General features: G+C 32.7%; 3 protein-coding genes across 4 annotated transcripts in view; all 3 read left to right on the top strand.

Annotated features, from left to right (window-relative positions):
- The first annotated feature begins 293 nt into the window (after positions 1–293).
- On the top strand, positions 294–4,942 carry LOC112000675 (uncharacterized). Of its 2 annotated transcripts, none has more exons than XM_024032834.2 (9): positions 294–571; positions 779–831; positions 1,596–1,654; positions 1,755–2,009; positions 2,642–2,702; positions 3,322–3,446; positions 3,705–3,767; positions 3,875–3,999; positions 4,536–4,942. In XM_024032834.2, exons 2-9 carry the CDS (start codon positions 828–830, stop codon positions 4,675–4,677), a joined length of 834 nt encoding a protein of 277 aa, XP_023888602.1. In that variant the 5' UTR covers positions 294–571; positions 779–827; the 3' UTR covers positions 4,678–4,942. The 2 variants fall into 2 exon arrangements, with proteins under 2 accessions (XP_023888602.1, XP_023888601.1); XM_024032833.2 differs by having other exon boundaries at positions 680–831.
- A 2,505-nt stretch (positions 4,943–7,447) lies between these two features.
- Positions 7,448–8,886, top strand: LOC112000657 (protein NOI4-like). Its single transcript, XM_024032811.2, has 3 exons — positions 7,448–7,672; positions 8,338–8,532; positions 8,623–8,886. The coding sequence occupies exons 1-3, from the start codon at positions 7,664–7,666 to the stop codon at positions 8,644–8,646; spliced, it is 228 nt and encodes a 75-aa protein (XP_023888579.1). The 5' UTR covers positions 7,448–7,663; the 3' UTR covers positions 8,647–8,886.
- Positions 8,887–9,806: 920 nt separating this feature from the next.
- Positions 9,807–17,424, top strand: part of LOC112000672 (regulator of G-protein signaling 1) — an 11,104-nt gene continuing 3,486 nt past the window's right edge. The window contains exons 1-8 of the mRNA XM_065780250.1: positions 9,807–10,156; positions 12,091–12,211; positions 12,334–12,362; positions 12,421–12,525; positions 12,940–13,013; positions 15,537–15,728; positions 16,711–16,799; positions 16,930–17,168. Coding sequence (XP_065636322.1) covers positions 10,077–10,156; positions 12,091–12,211; positions 12,334–12,362; positions 12,421–12,525; positions 12,940–13,013; positions 15,537–15,728; positions 16,711–16,799; positions 16,930–17,168 — 929 coding nt within the window. The 5' untranslated portion in view covers positions 9,807–10,076. The remainder of the gene's footprint in view (positions 10,157–12,090; positions 12,212–12,333; positions 12,363–12,420; positions 12,526–12,939; positions 13,014–15,536; positions 15,729–16,710; positions 16,800–16,929; positions 17,169–17,424) is intronic.

The following is a 17,424-nucleotide window of genomic DNA, read 5'->3' as shown; positions in this document are numbered from 1 at the left end:
AAAACTCATAGTTATCCAATTTAATTCCAATGAGCACCGAGAGATATTTGAATCTCAATTTTGCCTATCTGGACTAAATTCTGAATACAAATATTAACTTGTACTATGTTGTTAATTCAAGAATTGTAAACCAAAAAAAAAAAAAAAAACTACAAAATTAAATATCTATTTATATTACAGAAGTTAATTTCTTCTTAAGGGTATTTTTTTTATAAATAAAATTGGATTTAATACGTATTAGTCATATCTACTTTTTTTTTTTTTTTTCCTTGAAACGTATGGAGTGGACGAGGATTATTCAAAAATAACCATTTAAATTTTTTTTTTTTTTAAAATAGAGGATTGAGATTGAGAGAAGCTCTCGTTTGGTCCTTGAATATCCTTGAATATTCTGAATTCCCAAAACTATCCCCCAAATGGCCACGTGGCGACAGCTGAAAATTTAGACACAGAGTAAACAAACGGTTGGGAAGAGTTGAACTCAGTTGTTCAATGTTCTCAGTTCTTACTTTCTCAGCCTCAGGGAATTTGAACATCTTTCTTCTGCTTTTCCCAGCAAAACTCAAATAAGGTTTGGTTTTCTCTGAATTCCAGTTGCTTTACCAAAAAAATATAGAGCTTACTTTCTTTACCCATTTCTTTTCTCTTTATAATTGAAGTAGTAGTTGGAATTTAACAGACATCCAAAGTGAAGTGCACCCATTTGGATTTTGAAGCTGCTATCTTTATATATATATATATATATGGGTTTGCTCACTATAAACTGTTGGTGGACCAGAACAAACAATTTCTCTACAACCCTCTTTCCTTACAGAGCATCTGCCTTCATGGGTTAGTTTTTTCAAACCCCTTTAATTTATTTCTCTCTCTCTCTCTTAATGTTTTGCTAAGTTTATATTGCACAAACACACACACACACACACATATATAAAGAACAGTTATTTGTATGTTATTCTTAAACATTTCCATTAAGGCAGATAGGGGGTTGTGCGTTGATCATTCGTTTTGGTTCATGCATATAAGAGTTGGGTCAGACGTTGCTCCTTATAAAGCCTTATTTAGTGTTGGTGTTTAATTTCCCAAATGTTGTGGTTGCAGCACAATGATAGTGATATTTTGTTGGTCCTATATATGGACCTGGGATGTTATTATGTAGGTTTGCAAATATGGGAGGGGATGTATGAGACTTGGGTCTTAAGTCTTGACTGTGTATTAGGAAGAAATTACTTTATAATAGCACAGAGGGATCGAATCAAATGAGGAAGGGACAAGAACTAGTCCTCGTTTAGGCTTTGTACTACAAATGATGGAATATTTCATAATTTCATTCTGTTTTTTTTTTTTTTTTTTCTTGGTTGCTTTATTTTATGAAGTACAATAACAATGCAACCTCAAGATGCTATTCTATTCTGAAATTCTACACTAACATTACAATCTTAATAGCAAGCTGCCCCATCTAACAGCATTGACATATTCCTAGCTGAGAAGCTCTATTTTTAGTCTTGCAGTATTTCATTTTCCATTGACAATGTACTTGTTATTTGTTAAATGCTTAATTTTTGTATGACTGTCCAAATGTGATTACATGTGATTAGGCGGGAAGTTTATTCACCTCTCTGATGCGGAACGGGTTGTACTTTCTACATTGCACAGTGTAATATTCTCTTCTTTTTAGCAATTTGATGTTAAATCTGAGAAAAATTGTAGAACTTTTGTTTTTCTATCATCTCACACTAATATCATTCTTTTTGCAGGGTTTTAGATTTGATACAAGGGCTTTTGCAAGCCGGAATTCAGTGAAGAAATTGAGAAGAAATAGACAACCACCTGAAATTGTAGCAGATATTCCTCCCACAAAAGATGATTATGTTCAAGATGAAAATTCAGCTTCCTCTTTTGAAAATTCAGTTGATCAGAATTCTACAATAAAGCCTTCCAGGAGTACTGTGCTTCAGGCATGTACCATCACTTCTGGATTAATAGCGGCTTTGGGTATAATACTTCGTCAGGTATGCTTACTCTCATGCATCAACTACCTTGGCATTCTGCTCTATTTTTGTCTAAGACTGATATCTCTGGGACTGTAAGAAGCCACCTAGTCATACTCGTCATATCCCCACCGTTTTGGTTTCTCGTTGTGTTATTTGAATTAAATGTGTTCGCTTCCTCCTTTTTTACCTTGTGGATTCTTCCTTTTTTCTCTTTAGATTGAATCACTACTTAAGAGTGGAATCAAAATTGTGAGACAACTTCAGAAGTTTGAATTAGGAATATTTTTTTTTATGATGATCTAAATGCGCTACACCCAGTTCCCCCTTTCTTTATCCTCTTGTTTGTGACAAACAATGCATCCTTGTATCCACTTATAATGTGCGAGTAATGTTCTGTGATATTGTTTAATAGCAATCAGCGCCGTAGGACTTTTTTACTATTTAATTTCAATATTTTTTGTTCACACCAAACACCAGTCACAAAACTTTGTTACTCAATGCTAAGCTCTTGGTTTTAGTCGGGAAGTGTCACTTTGGAGTAAAGGAGAATTCTCAATTTCACTAAAATAAAAATTAAAAAATTTCATGGGCAACATTATGTTTGGTCAATCATCTGGATCTTAATTTTTTTCTCTAATTGCTATTTGCAGGTATCCCATGTTGCATCAGTGGAAGGATTGCCAATCCTTGACTGCTCTGCAGAAGTATCATGTATAAATTTTGTGTTCTCTTCTTATTGCAAATTTTTCATTGACTTTTTTTATTGTTCTCCCTTTTCAGATTCAACATCCTGCTTCTTTCCACAGAATGCAAAGAGACATTTTCTTGGAAAATAAATTTTTGGAAAACTGAGCAGACAGGATAGTGAAAATCATCTAAAATGAGTAGTTGTCCTAAAAGGCTAAAACATGATTAACATTTCTGGGAAACAGCCAATCAGCCAATGGCAATGGAATAGCAGACACCAAATGCAAATCAAATTATTGGTTTTGTTTTTCTAGATTTTGAAAGCTCAATTGTACTTTCTCATGGATATGAAATTTAATTTTGGGTTTTGATTTTCAAAAAAGATTTTACTAGAATAATCAAAATTTGCTCATTTTTCAAATCTGCAAAAAGGATTAGAAATCTATGGAAATATAGAATATGCTGATGCTTTATTAAAATAATTTTCCTGATAATTATATAATGCGGAGAATGTCATTCTAATATGGATCATCTTTCCATATTCTATATTTTATTTTTATACATCCTTTTTGCCTCTTTTGTTGTAGATTGGAATTGGGCAATTCAATGACTTAAAAGAGTGTCATGTTTTCCCCATGTACAGTTGGTTTTGAGATGTGGCATCTTGAGTTGATTACAGGAATAGTTGTATTGATATCATCAAGCCGATATCTACTACTGAAGACATGGCCAGATTTTGCTGAGTCTAGTGAAGCAGCCAATCAGCAGGTAGCTGTACTGATTTTCCTAACTGTCTCTAGAGGGACTCGTACATATCATTTAATTTTTGTAATGAATTAGCATAGCTAGAACTGTCAGCATAGCTAGAATTATATATTGGATGGTTGAGAAAAGTACCCCCCCCCCCCCCAACCCTTATCTCCCCCAAAAAAAAAAGAAAAAGAAGACACTGCTCCAGTTGAGTTGATATTGTACCAATCCTTAGCTGCTTTGATGAATTTCAACAACATCCTATATTTGACGCAGGTCCTTGCTTCACTTCAGATTTTGGATTACATAATTGTTGCATTCCTGCCTGGTATTAGTGAGGTAATAAGCAAAGAAAAATGTTTTTATCATTTTTGTGTGTGTTTTTGTTTTTAATTATAGTTCTATTAAGAGTGCATTGTTACATGTGCTGGTTCATGGTTGACTAGGAATTGCTTTTCCGTGGTGCATTGCTACCACTTTTTGGATTCAATTGGAAGAGTGTCTTTCTGGTTGCCGCTATTTTTGGTGTTCTACACGTTGGCAGTGGCCGAAAGTATTCCTTTGCTATCTGGTATTCATCTTCTTGACTTGATAAGGATTTCATTTTCTCCAAATTAATTTATGAATCAATTGCATTGACTCTCTACTTTACCTTATTTAAATTAAGAGTAGGCATATATCCTCTTCATTTAGTCCCTACTAATATTTAGTATGCCCTTCTTGCTGCATCTTCTACTTTCCATTCTTTGATAGCTCTAACTTTCAAAGCAAATGTGATGCCTTCACTGGTCCATTTAAGGCGAAAATTAAACATCGAGTAGTTATCCGTCATCTTATAAGTGAACAGCTTTAACAGCCTTTGGACATCCAGCCATGGATTATATTTTATAGTTAGTGCGTTGTAAATAGAATTCATATTAGGAGTCATAGTGCTCAAATCCCCGTCCCCATTGTTGTCGAATTATTTATAAAAATAAAATTAAAAATTAAAAAAAAAATCAGAAGAAGTTTGGATTGTATTGCTTGTTGTCCTATGGAATAATCTTCACACTATTCAGGCACTGTGGGCTCCAATTAATCAGGATTTTGGTGTTTGACATGTTTCAGGGCAACTTTTGTTGGGCTTGTGTATGGTTATGCCACAATTATGTCTTCTAGCCTTATTGTGCCAATGGCTTCTCACGCGATAAACAACCTGGTTGGAGGGATTTTGTGGCGATACACCTCAAAATCATCAGAGAAGTTATAAGACAATTACAATCTGCCTCATTTTTAGTTGTTAGGAAAAAAAAAAAAATCTGTTCTTCAAAACTGGTCAATGGTGTATCCCTGTCTAGTTTGGTGTAATATGTGGTGTGGTATACATGAATTTGTCATCCACTTGTGCTGTAAATTCTTGTAGAACCATCTTAGTCTAGAAGGTGGGTGGCTATGCAACAATATTAAGGCTATTATTACAGAACTCGCCTTAACTTTACTACTAGGAAACAATATATCACATTTTTATTCTTGAAGTTGGAACTTTTTTTTGTTTTTTTTTTTTTTTTTTTTAGGTTCAATTCCTTCAAATTAGAATTGAGCAATTTTTTAAGGATCATTAAATCTATGTGGTCGTGGAATTCTATCTCCTACCATTTTCCCTAAAATGAAACTTTTATTCATTCAAACTAAATTAAGATCACTCGACTTACCCTGTGAACACCTTAAATTTATTAATTTAAATGACAAAGTTTTCCTCTAAATTGGTTTGAAGAATCTTTTTCAACACATTATGTGGCGATCCATAAAACTATCTATGCATATTCTTTAAACAAGTCACATGAATAATTAATAGGTTATGTGTTATATAGTAGACAGTGAATAATGGTTATATTAATCACCATGTAGTGAATTGGAAGAATTTTCCTCCAAAATAATTTGAAGGTAAACTTGTTGTCATATTTAAAAATGCACAAAATTACGTTTTATTTTTATTTTTATTATAGATATGAAATATTTAAATTTGTGGAATCCACTTCAGATCATTCTTTTTCATCAAGTCAAGGAACTGTTTGGTTTTTGAAGTAGACGGTATTGGAATTTAAGTCCCTTTATGTTTGTAAGTTTTTAAAAGAATGCAAATGCTAAAAATAGTACAAAATTTTCTACATAATCTTTACAAACTGATATAATAATGAATTTGATTGGTAGATGTTAACAACATATATAATTATATATGAATGTTAGAATCAATTTTTATTTTTTCATATTAGTGTATCACATTAATTTATAAAGGTTATATAGTAAAATTTGTAATATCCCAAACCAATTTCACTCTTAAAAGAATGGAAAGGAATAAAATGAATAACTCATAAAAGAATTGAATTGAATGGAATACAACCTAATGTATTTTCTGTAATGTGTTTTCATGTTTATAAAAAATGGGGTAGGAAAGAAATATTTATCAATAAAAATTATATATATTAATTGCATTCATTTTTTATTTTATTTTATCTTTTCCAAAGTAGGGATGTAATTGGTATTTCATCTCCCTTTCATTAATATTTTTTTAAGAGGGAAATTTCCCTTTCATCAAGGAATGAATGTTCTACTAAAAAATGGGAGGAATATTTCCTGGGGAATGGAATGTTCTTAACAATTCCTAATGAGTCATGACCAATCCCTTACTCCATTCCATTACTTCCAAGTATTAAACTTCCAAATAGGAAAGTAAATGAAATATTCTTAAAACATTCCTTTCCATAATTTCAACCATTACATCCCTTTATTTTCTCCCATCCCAAAATGAAAGTAAGTTGACTTATTCTTTTACGTAGAACTTTTTAACACCACATTTAAAAAAGAAAAGAAAAATACAGCTTACTCAAACTCTAGTTTATTTTCAAGTGTACTTTGCTAAGTTTTTTTCTTACGACAAAGTTTAACTATAAAATTAGTTGTAGTCTTGAACTATAATTTTACTCAAAATCTTTTTATTGAAGATGAATTTTGACAAAACCACCATTGGATTACATCTTCTTCTTATATCCTCTATACTTAAAAAAATTTTAGAAATTTAAAAATCAATAGCTATGTCATCAATAAATTATTTAAATTTAAAGTTTTTGTAGTTTAAAATTATGCATAAAATATAAGTTTGTAGATCATATAGTAAATAATATTTGATTGATACAAAATTTGATATGTGTATTGAGAGTGTAAAGAATATGCAATTCAATGGTTAGATTTTTAAAATATGTAATAATATTTATTTTATTGAGTAAAGTTGTAATCTTAGGCTACAACTAATTTTGTAGCTAAATTTTGTCATTTTTCTTAACTTATTTGGGTAGGTAAAGCTTTTTTAAACTCTCAATTTTCATCTAGATACATCTGTATTCTTGTTCAATTTTCATCTTTTAAGAAAAATAAACAAAAGAAAATAAAAACTGTACCAAATCTAGAACAAAGAATCCCAAGTATGGTTTTAGCCAACTTAGCCTACTAGGAAAAAAAAATGAAGAAATAATTCAAACAATTTCAAATATCAAAACCTTAACTGACTTATTTGGTCATGAAAATCTTGCTAACATGCTATACTAATTTACATTCGGGTTTCTCAAAAATTCAATTGGGGTGTTCTTTTGTTGTTATTAATTTATTATTAGCATTATTATTTCAACCTTGACAATTAAAACTGGTCTTTCTTATATATTTTTAAGGCTAAAATGAAAATTTATCCTCTAATTTTCAAACAAAATTCATTTAAGTCCTTTAAGTTTGTTTTCGTTCATTTTAATGTTCCAAGTTTATTCAATTATGACCTCTCTGTTAACTTTTGTTAATTTTTTAAAAAAAAAATGAAAAAGTCTTAATTGATTAAATTTGAAACTTATAAGATTGTAGTTTAAAAAAAAAAAAAAAAAAAAAAAAAAACAAAGTTAGAAAATTAAAAAGGTGAATATTGCAATTTTTTTCTTTTTCTTTTTTGGGATAACCTAGTCTTACTCTTTCATCAGTAAAACAAGGAAACAAATTTATTGTCCCCGTGTTTGAGACGAGTGCAATCCGTAAAGAAAAACTGAAAATCGTTTGGTCTCCTCCAAATATAAAAGTTGCATTTCCTGTTACCAATATTTCATCAGAATCGAAAGTACCCTTCTTCTTTTTCATTGTTATCATCATTTCTCAAACCCCAAAATTCTGGTTTTCCATATATTTTTTTCTGTTCTTTCATTTCCTCACACTACTCAATCATGTCTTCGGTAAGAAAATATAAAATCCTCGTATAGTTTTTCGTACACATTATTGCTTGTGTTTCATTTCCCATGTGATCAGAAGTGGGTTTTGTCGTTTCAATGTTTTTGTTTTGTTTGAATAAACACGTACATTTTACATGGTTTGAGATATATGAGAATAATATTGGGTTGGTGACTTGGTGGGGTTTATCATCTGTAGGACATGAGATTCACAAGTAGGGACTTAAAATAATATAATATATTTAAGGTTTATTGTTAATATCATTTTGTTTTTTCGCTTTATTAGACTCATTGGTGATTAGGGTTTACGTTGTTCTTGAAATATAATGCAATTTTTTTTTTTTTTTTGATAGTTACATTGAGAGAGAAGAGATTTGAACTTTAGATGTTTCTATTAAAAACACCCATTTATTGTTTTGAGTTTATTGCAAGCTTGAGAATAATTGCATAGAAATAGAAATAGTGGAGAATTTTAATTTTATTTATATACACTACATTTTTTAGTGGAGGAGGCATATTCAAATTCAACTAATGATATTAAGCTATGTGACTCTTCACTTGAGTCTTGACTTGAAGCTGATTATTAATGTTATTATATCATGAGTTTTTTTAATGAATAGCAATGAATGCATATGTTAAAATTTTTATGGTTTTCTTTGTTTTGTTTGCAGCTCAATAAGGATCGGCCTCTACCCAAATTCGGAGAATGGGATGTGAACAATCCTGCCTCAGCCAGCGAATTTACTGTCATATTTGACAAGGTTAGAGATGAGAGGAAGACCGGTGGGACATCTAGTAGTGTGTCACCATCGCCAAAATATACAGCCAGTGATAAATACAGCCATTCCTCCAAGTCCAACAACAAGGTATCAATTCATTTCATATCTCTGCCTATTGTTTGGTTCTTGGTTTTATAACTCTTTTAATATTGAACTTGTTATCTATGTTGAATGCAGAGAAAGTGGTTCTGCCTTTGTTAAGTTGCTCCTTTGGACTCTCTCTCCCCTTGAAGATCTCAGAGAGACAGGAGACTTTGGCTGGCTATGGTGGTTGGGTACTTGTGTTGGAGAAGAGGGTTGTGACATTGTGGTTGTTAACCTTGCTTTTAGTGTCATTTTTTCTTTTTCGGCTATGGTTGTTGGGTACTTGCATTTTATGCTTTATAGCTTGTACTCCAGGAGTGTATTGTGTATATATATACATGAGTTTCCTTCCTTTCTAAGTGCAAAAAATACTAGTACATGTTTTACATTCACTTCACATGTTTTAAATATGCACCGGACGTTATCTTTCATTTAAAAAAAGTATATGACTCACAGATAATTAGGAATACAACAAAAGTTTGCAACAATTTCATAATAGGGCCTTTAAGTCAATTGTTAATAAATCATTTTATAAAAAGTTTGATACTGTATCATTTTGGTAGGAAAAAAAAACCATAAAAATTTTAATTTTTTTGTCTTTTCTACATAAAAAGTTTTTAAAATATTTCCTAAATCAAATCACATCCATTAACTTTTCCTTTCACAATATTCTCAAATCAATTAAACTAAACTTTATATATATATATATATATATATGATTGAAATTTTACTTTAACCTAATTTAAATGGTTGGAATTTCATCTTGAAAACTTAAACCCCGATCCTTACATTCTCTCAATATTGTGCATGAACTTTTACCAGTAAAGTGACCATGAGTCCACAATCACCACTAAAATATCTTAAAATTGCTACTGCTAGCCGGATAAGTTCGAAGTCTAACCATTTAACCTAAACTAAATAGTTGAAATTTCATCTTGAAAACTTAAACCTCAATTCTTACTTTTTCTCAACATTGTGCATGAACTTTTTAATTGTAGAGTGACTAAGACTCCACAATCACCACTAAACCTTACATAATTGCTACTGCTAGCCAGATAAGTTTGAAGTCTAATCATACTAAGCTTCTTTTTAAATTGCAAATGCGTAGGTTTGATTAGTTGGGCAAGCGCACGTGCACAGACTCAAGGTAGTCGTAGAATTTAGGGACAGATGGGGCCCACACAAATCTCAAAATTAGGCTACTTTGAAGTTTCCTTCGAACATGAATCACTAATTTTAATATAACTTTTGGTCAAATCCGTCACCTCAGATTTCCTCCACAGTTTAAAAAAAAAAAAACTAACATGGAAAAAATGGAAAGTGGACTCCATTGCTTCTACTGTTCTACAAGACTTTCTTCAATGGCCACCACCATATATAATCAAAACTATGCATAGATATACTCTTTTTTTTTTTTTTTTTTTTTTGAAACCGATATACTCTTATTATTATGTTATCAATTACTACATTTCTATCTTAATGCTTGAATTACTGAATTATAATTCATAGACCCACTTTTTCTACTTCTTTTTATATGCACAAAAACTATGAAAGTGGAAAGTGCAGTGGAAGGAGGCTTCGTCACCGACTACGTAGCCATTGCCATATCCATCCTTTCCATGATCTTGTATGTTTTCCTTTCTGGGGTTCTTTAATTATTGTTTTGTTTCCCAATATATGTGAAAAATTTTAACTTCAGTAGAGCTTATTAAACATGTTATAAGAATTGGAGGCTGGGTGTTTGATGATATGTCTCAGTGAATTTTTAGTATATGCAGAAAGATCACAGAATTGCCGGCTTTTTTTTATTTATTTATTAAAAAGTGTTGTTGTTGTAGACTATTTATTAGTTGCTTATTTTTGGTGGGTTATACTGTTTGACTGTGTCTAATAAACAAAATTTATTATTTATTATCAGCTCAGCATATTGTAGATTTGATCAAACAAGTTATGGGGCTAGTGTAACCAAGTAACTGAAAAAAAAAAAAAAAAAAAATTATTAACAATCAAAGGCAAAGTAGTTTTGACTTTTGAGTCTTACGGGATGTTATTGTAACCCACAAAGTGAATTTGATTCAATGTGGCAAACTAGAAAGTATCAATTTTTTTTCTGGGTTGAGCTGTGAAGAATTTGAAGGGGAAAAATCTGCAGCAACTCAGTTGTAAGCTGGGCTGAGCTGGGCTGGAGTGATTTATAACTTATGGGCTAACAGGAATGCAAGAATTCATGTAAGGAAAGATTTGCACTGAAGAAGCGAATTGGTGCAATGGCTTATTTCTGATATTAGGTGTAGGCTGTCTTGGTCTAAACAAGTGAAGCACACCTTTGAAAAACATAGTGTTATGCTGTATTTGGGGAATTTCTGAAATTTGTTTTGGTTTGTTATTAGGCTGGGAGCTTAATAAGTCTAGGGTTGTCTGTAGTGTGTGGCTGCTTGTTTGTACTGTGTTCTGGTGTTTGCAAACTTAGGCTGTTTGTTGTAAATTTTTTTTTTTTTTTTTTTTTTTGGTTCAATGAAATTTTCTCATTCATAAAATAAAAAAAGAAAGCATCAATTTTTCTTTCGAGGAGAGAGAGAGAAGAGGTCAGGCCTTGGTGCGATGGGAAGTGTCTTCCACCAAAAGCGACAGTCATGGGCTAGAGTCCAAGAATCAACCTCTCCAAAAAGAAATTGGGGGTAAGGTTGTTTAACAATTACCCCTCCTAGTCCCAGCAAAAGTGGGAGCTTTGTGCACTAGCTACAACCTTTTTTCTAGGAGAGAGAGATGCAGTGTCCTAGAACAAACTGAAGTAATGGAACTAGTAAATACTTTGTGTAGCTAGTTACAAGAATTTAGGAAATTAGGGTTCTTTAAATAGCTTTGCAGTTCATTCCCCTCTTGAGTCTTTCTCCCTAACAATGATGTGGAAAGAATTGTTGGTATGCTGTTCCTAGGTTGATAAGAGAAGTTATTGATGTGATGAGCATTGGCATGTAAAGAAGATAATTCCTTTCCTATCTCATATGTGTTTTCTTTTTGAGTTATTTGGTATGCATTTCACAGGTAGTCAAACAATGTGGAATTAATTAAGCAGAAGTTATTGAGCTGATTTACTTGTGGAGTGCATATTAGAAGTGGGGAGCATAAGAGTTGGAATAGTTTGAGGGTCTCTTTGTCTGATTATCTATGGGATAAAATCTCTTTGCTAGAGTTTTTACTTTTTATTTGCAGTTTTCTTAAGCCATTCCTGCTTGCTTGGAAATGCTTGTGTGATTTGTGTAAATGACAGCTATATATATAATCAAACTAAACCAATTGAATATTCATTGTCTGTCTACTTGATTCAGACTAGTCGCTGCCTTCTTTTTCTATATATATATGGCTTTCCTTATAAAAACATAGTGAAATTTTTATATGGCTTATGAAGAATGAAAATCTTTGAATAAACTTTTTTTTAAGGTATTCCCAATATGAAGAAGTTCTTTTTGGTTATCATACATGGTTTTGGTACCAAAGAAGAGTTTATTTATTTAGAGACTAACTTCTTTTGTCATTTATTGTTTGGCTTTGTTCTTTCAGACTTCTCTCACGGTTACTTGTACCCTTTCTGGTTCACAAGGTTCCTCGTACTAAGAACAGTGGCTTCTGGATTCCAATAATTCATGTTTTTGCCAGCTTCAACCTTTTGTTGTCAACTGTGGTAGATTATAGATCATTTTGTTACCCTTACTATTTTTTTTTATGACTTCATGCACCAGAAAATTTTTGTAGATGACTTTTAGTTATACTTGTTACAATACTATAGGCCCATGTTCCATGCAGGAGTCCTTCAATTTCCTAAAATTCAAGAANTCAAGCCCCTGTTTATTTTTTCATTTATCAAATGCTATTTCTTTAGAGCACCAATTTCAAGCATCTTTTGCTTTCAGTTTGGGTTGAAGGTCCACTTGCATTTGGCTTACTGCTAAGCTGTCGCGTGACACAGGCCTTCCAGCTGTATTACATTTTTGTCAAGTAAGTAAAGATTTTGTTTGCTTGGGTAAATATGCTTGACTGTAATTCTGAAAGAAACTTGCCATAAGGTTGCATCTATCTCAAATCAATGATCTGACTGTAGATCGCACATCCCCACCCTACCTATTAACCACCCAAGCCAAGGTCCTTGAGACTTTTGTGATATGGTTGGTTGGTTGTTCTGACGATAGAAACATTAAACAGGTCAACAACATGACTTATGGGGGCTAGTTTCATCTTCTTCTCTCTTTTTTTCCTTTTTTTGTGCAATGGTTTCATAGACATGGAACATGTTTTATGCAAGGACTTTTTCATGTCTCGGGCCTCTTGGCAAATAATTTCTTTTAACCTTTTTGTGTCGTACTACACTACTTTACTAAAGCTGTTATAAATTTTTTACTACTGATATTTCAGGAGGCGTTTACCACCAATCAGATCTTATATATTTCTTCCACTAATACTGTTGCCATGGATTGCTGGGGCTGCATGTAAGAGTCTCTAAATTGAATCAATTTACTTATTTGGATATTTATCTTCTCAAGTTGGTCTTTCTACAATGATATTAAGATACTTTTGGAGCAGTAACATTATTTATCAATGTAGAAGTATATTTTCCAATGAAGTGATCAGTTTTCTTTACTAATGTCCATTTTTAGTATTTAGTTTTTCTTTAATATTTAATATGTGTGAAACCTGTTTTATGCAGATTCTTAGTCCTTGAAAACGTATTTTCTGTTTTTGGTCCTGTTTGTCTGTTTTTCAGTCTCCTCAACCCTTTCCCCCCCCCCCCCCCACCCCTCCCCCTTCCCCCCTTCCCCCTCCCCCTCGTTTGGTCTTTTTTTGAAGATACTCTATCTTGGAATAAGTTCACTATTGAACATATTTCTTTTTCAGTTTAGTTTATACCCCATTAAGCAACAGAACAATTGGAGCAGCTAATTTAACCATAACTTAATTCCTTTCTGGTATGATTTGTCATATTTATGCTGACAACCAAAGCATAAATATCAGTGTTGATGAAAGTATCAAGTGCACTAAAGTGCGAAGGCCTCTTGGAGGCTAGGCGCCAAGCGCAAACGCCTGATTGAAGGAAAACATACATTTTTCAAATATGATTTCTAATAACCTCTAATAGAAATATTCATCTTATAATAAAAATTAAATAAAAACTCAAAAACTTTATATTTTACCTATTTGGTAAGTGCAATTGTATAATATCTATAAGTTTGGAAGACATAGAAATATACATTTCTGGAGTTTTGTGCCACATTGTCTGCTTTGGGTTTTATGGTGGGGACGGAATGCTAGATGCTTTGAGGATTTTGAACAATTGATCCTTGATATAAAGTCCTTTTTCTTTCATACTCTCCTTGAATGGAGCTTAGTCTTACCTTCCTTCTCTTCAATATCCCTCCTTGTTCTAGTTGATCATTTTAATTTGGGTCCTTAAATTTTGCCATTGAAGTACATTTCCAGTGTACTTGGGTTGGCTATTCTTTAATAAAAAGTTCTTATGTTATTTATCAAAAAAAAAAAAAAGTATAATATAGGAAATTGAAGTCATAGAAAGTTTAAACATAACATTTTATGTAATTCTCTTGTGCTTTATAAAAAGACATAACCATGATATTTATGATCAAATGAGGAATATAGTTTAATCAACATACATCTAAAAGGCAAAGACCAAATATTACAAGAATAATTAACTTGGCTTATATCTTTTGACATGTAAATAAAAAATAAAAAATAAAATTTGTTGTGTAATATAATATAACGCCTTAAGAATAGTGTTTGTCCATGTCATAACCTTCAAGATTGTGCAATTAATTTTAATGATTCATATATATTTCTTTAGCAATAATATAAAAAAGAGTGCCTAGGTATGCTATGTTCTTCAAAAAGCGCCAAAAGGTGCACTTCATTAAATGAGCTTCACTTTGGCCAAGTGAAGTGCTTTGACTTTGGGGCTTCAAGCATTGAGTTTTAAACGCACCTAAGTGTGCTTTTAAGAACACTGATAAGTATGCAATTCTCAGTACTTTTTCTTTGCTGGTTTACTAGGGCATTATTTATATATAGTAAACATTTTCATGAGGCAAAGGCATTATTATTGAATTGTTATGGGAAATTTCAAACCGTATGTCTCTAAATGTGCACATTCCAACCCTTTTGTACCTTTTCTTTTATTTGTTTGCCAAACTTCTGTTAGGAGCTTCAAACTCAATGTTCTAGTACACAACTTTTTGTTGCTTTCTTACAAAATTTAAATAACTGTAGAAAAAGTCTTTTTTCAAAAGCAGTACAAATTATGAAATTATCTATCATGATTTCAGTGTAGTAGGGGAAGACAATACCCAAGTACAAAGATGCATTTAATCCCTGGAAGTTCTTGATGAGCAAGGTAATCATACCAAAATTCATCAAGAACACTCTCAAGTAACAATTATCAAGCCTTATTTTCTCTGGTTATCACAAACACCTTCCGAGTTTTGATAGTGTGTGTTTGATATCAGCTTATTTAGCTTTTTGATGAAAGTGTGCTAAAGTATACTTGTACTTTGAAAAAGTGAAAAAAACTGTGGTTTTAATGTCCATAAAAGTGTAAGGCTAAAAGCTTGTTGAATAAGCTGGAGGCAAACAGACTATTAAATTGGTAGCAGTGTTTTGTATTATGATCTTAGAACTGAACATAAGTTTGACACTCTTGGGATGGGTGCTTTTTCTTTCATGGAGTTGTATTTGACTGTCCATCAATAATGTGTAATCCTGGTCCAACATTACTGTACTTTGACTATGTATCTGAGTGTGTTATTTCACTTCATTTTATTCAAGCAAGTTATTTTATATGTTCTGCTGTCTGTGTGGCTTGATTGATCTTGTCAGCCAAAGTTTTATTTATACATGTCATCAATATCAACCTAGAGCTCTTTGGATCTGGTCATAGATTGTGTAGTTTCTCACTCCTCGATTTGATTGGTAATTTCTAACAAGAGTACTGACATATGCTGTAGTTATCCATATGAAGCAGCCTCTAAATAAGCGGTGCCATATGGGGACTTACTGGGTCATTCCAACTGTGTCTCTCCACACGTTGTATGTCACTGCTTTAGTTGGATTCACCAGGGCTATTCGGCACATAGAGTTCAGGTTTGATGAACTCAAAGACCTGTGGTGGGGGATACTTTTCTCAGCCTCTTCCATTGGTATCCTTTTTCTCTAGGTTCTATACAAGGCTTCATTATTTTTTTTATTTGCTCTATGTACATTGGCCATATATATTCTATAGTCACAGTTGGACAGTCCTTTTTGTTTTTTTTTTTTTTTCCTCTTTGTTTTTAATTTGGAACCATTGTTTAGTTTTTATGGTTTTTGAAGTTCTCTAGCTGCTTAAAACATATTCCACTCCCCCCACTCCCCACCCCGGCGCGCGGACGCCTTTTATTGGTAATTGCACACTCACCTGGTGGGTCTTGAACCACAATCTCTCCCTCCATCTTGCTCTTACAAGGGGAAAACGTGACATTTGGGCTAGAGCTCATTGGAAGTTTAAGAACATATAACCTAGAGTAGTAGTCACAGCTTATTGGAAAACATTCTGACGACTTAAATTGTTGCACATAGATTTTTACTATATTTATTGTAATGTTTGAGGTTTTTTGGGGAATTATACGGAGAATTATCTGCAAAACTTAAAAGGAAGCTGACAATTGATGTTGGCGACTAAATTCTTGAGTGTCTATCTGCAAATTAAAGTACTTAAGATGTCCAATTAGGAATTAGTAATAATGCTTTTAGCATGGACTCTTGTAGCATCAGTCATCTTGCCATGATTCCACTTAATTAACTGCAAAAACAGCCACCCCGAAGAGAAGAAAAAAGGAGGAAGGGGGCACCATAGGCAGTAGTTTTTTGCTGCTTCTCTAGCCATTAGGGAGTTCAGTTAACATCTGCATCTATAACACAATGGAAGAACCAACAATGGTCTGGGAACTTTCCTTGATAAAGTCATAATAAACTGAAATAGTTTATTGTGTCTTGGATCTCTTTCTTCGATATCTATTGTATACATCCTAAGTACTAAGGCTACACCCTTCCTAATTTTGTAATAAAACATACAGAAAAATAATTTAATCAAAATGACTCACCTTCTTTTTGGAATTAATTTGTGCTCTTTTCCACTTCCAGGAGTATGGGTTACTGCTTACATTTTGAATGAAATTCATGATGACATCTCATGGCTTCAAATTGCCTCCAGATTTCTCCTTTTAATTATGGTATGCCATATGATTGGTTTGTGTCTCATTTTCTTTATTCACCTTCGCCATCATTAGTTGATTGAGATTTAAGTTCTAACTGTCTTCAGCTCATGTACTCTTGCTAACATTTCTCAGGTATATTCTACAGGCAAGTATTCTAGTACAGGCTCTTTTCTCTTTATCAAGTTCACAGCCTTTACTCACTCAAATCAGTTTAAGGAGAAGGGAACCTCAAGAATTTGAGACAATGGGCCAGGCTCTTGGTATACCTGATAGTGGACTACTATTGCAGACGGAAGCAGTTCAAGTCATAGATCCCAATGAACCATTGGATAAGCTTCTTCTGGACAAAAAATTTCGGCAGTCCTTCATGGCATTTGCTGACAGGTTTCATATTCCTTCCCAAGCTCCAGTGCTTGGGAATACATTTATGAGGAAATACTTCTTACAAAAACTTATATCATGAGAAAAAATTCCAGGTGTAGAGAAAATTTTTCTTAAGCTAAATGAAGAGGGAAAAAAAAACCATGTTTCCATGTCCTGAATTCCATGGAGATTAATGGAGCCCTAGAGCCTAGAAGATATCTCCAAGACCTCTCCCCCCCCCCCCCCCCCCCCTAATAAAATTAATTGTTTGGAATAA

The sequence above is a fragment of the Quercus suber genome, unplaced genomic scaffold (genome assembly GCF_002906115.3).
Source record: "Quercus suber isolate HL8 unplaced genomic scaffold, Cork oak 2.0 scaffold_229, whole genome shotgun sequence".
Classification (NCBI taxonomy): Eukaryota; Viridiplantae; Streptophyta; class Magnoliopsida; order Fagales; family Fagaceae; genus Quercus; species Quercus suber.
Note: the sequence above shows the minus strand (reverse complement) of the source record. Positions and strands in the feature narration are given on the sequence as shown.

Coding starts and splice junctions, on each gene's coding strand:
- LOC112000675 (XM_024032833.2), top strand. CDS start 744: ATGGGTTTGCTCACTATAAACTGTTGGTGGACCAGAACAAACAATTTC. Junction 832..1,595: donor CAGAGCATCTGCCTTCATGG/GTTAGTTTTTTC, acceptor ACATGTGATTAG/GCGGGAAGTTTATTCACCTC. Junction 3,447..3,704: donor GTGAAGCAGCCAATCAGCAG/GTAGCTGTACTG, acceptor TATTTGACGCAG/GTCCTTGCTTCACTTCAGAT.
- LOC112000657 (XM_024032811.2), top strand. Junction 8,533..8,622: donor CCTCCAAGTCCAACAACAAG/GTATCAATTCAT, acceptor TGTTGAATGCAG/AGAAAGTGGTTCTGCCTTTG.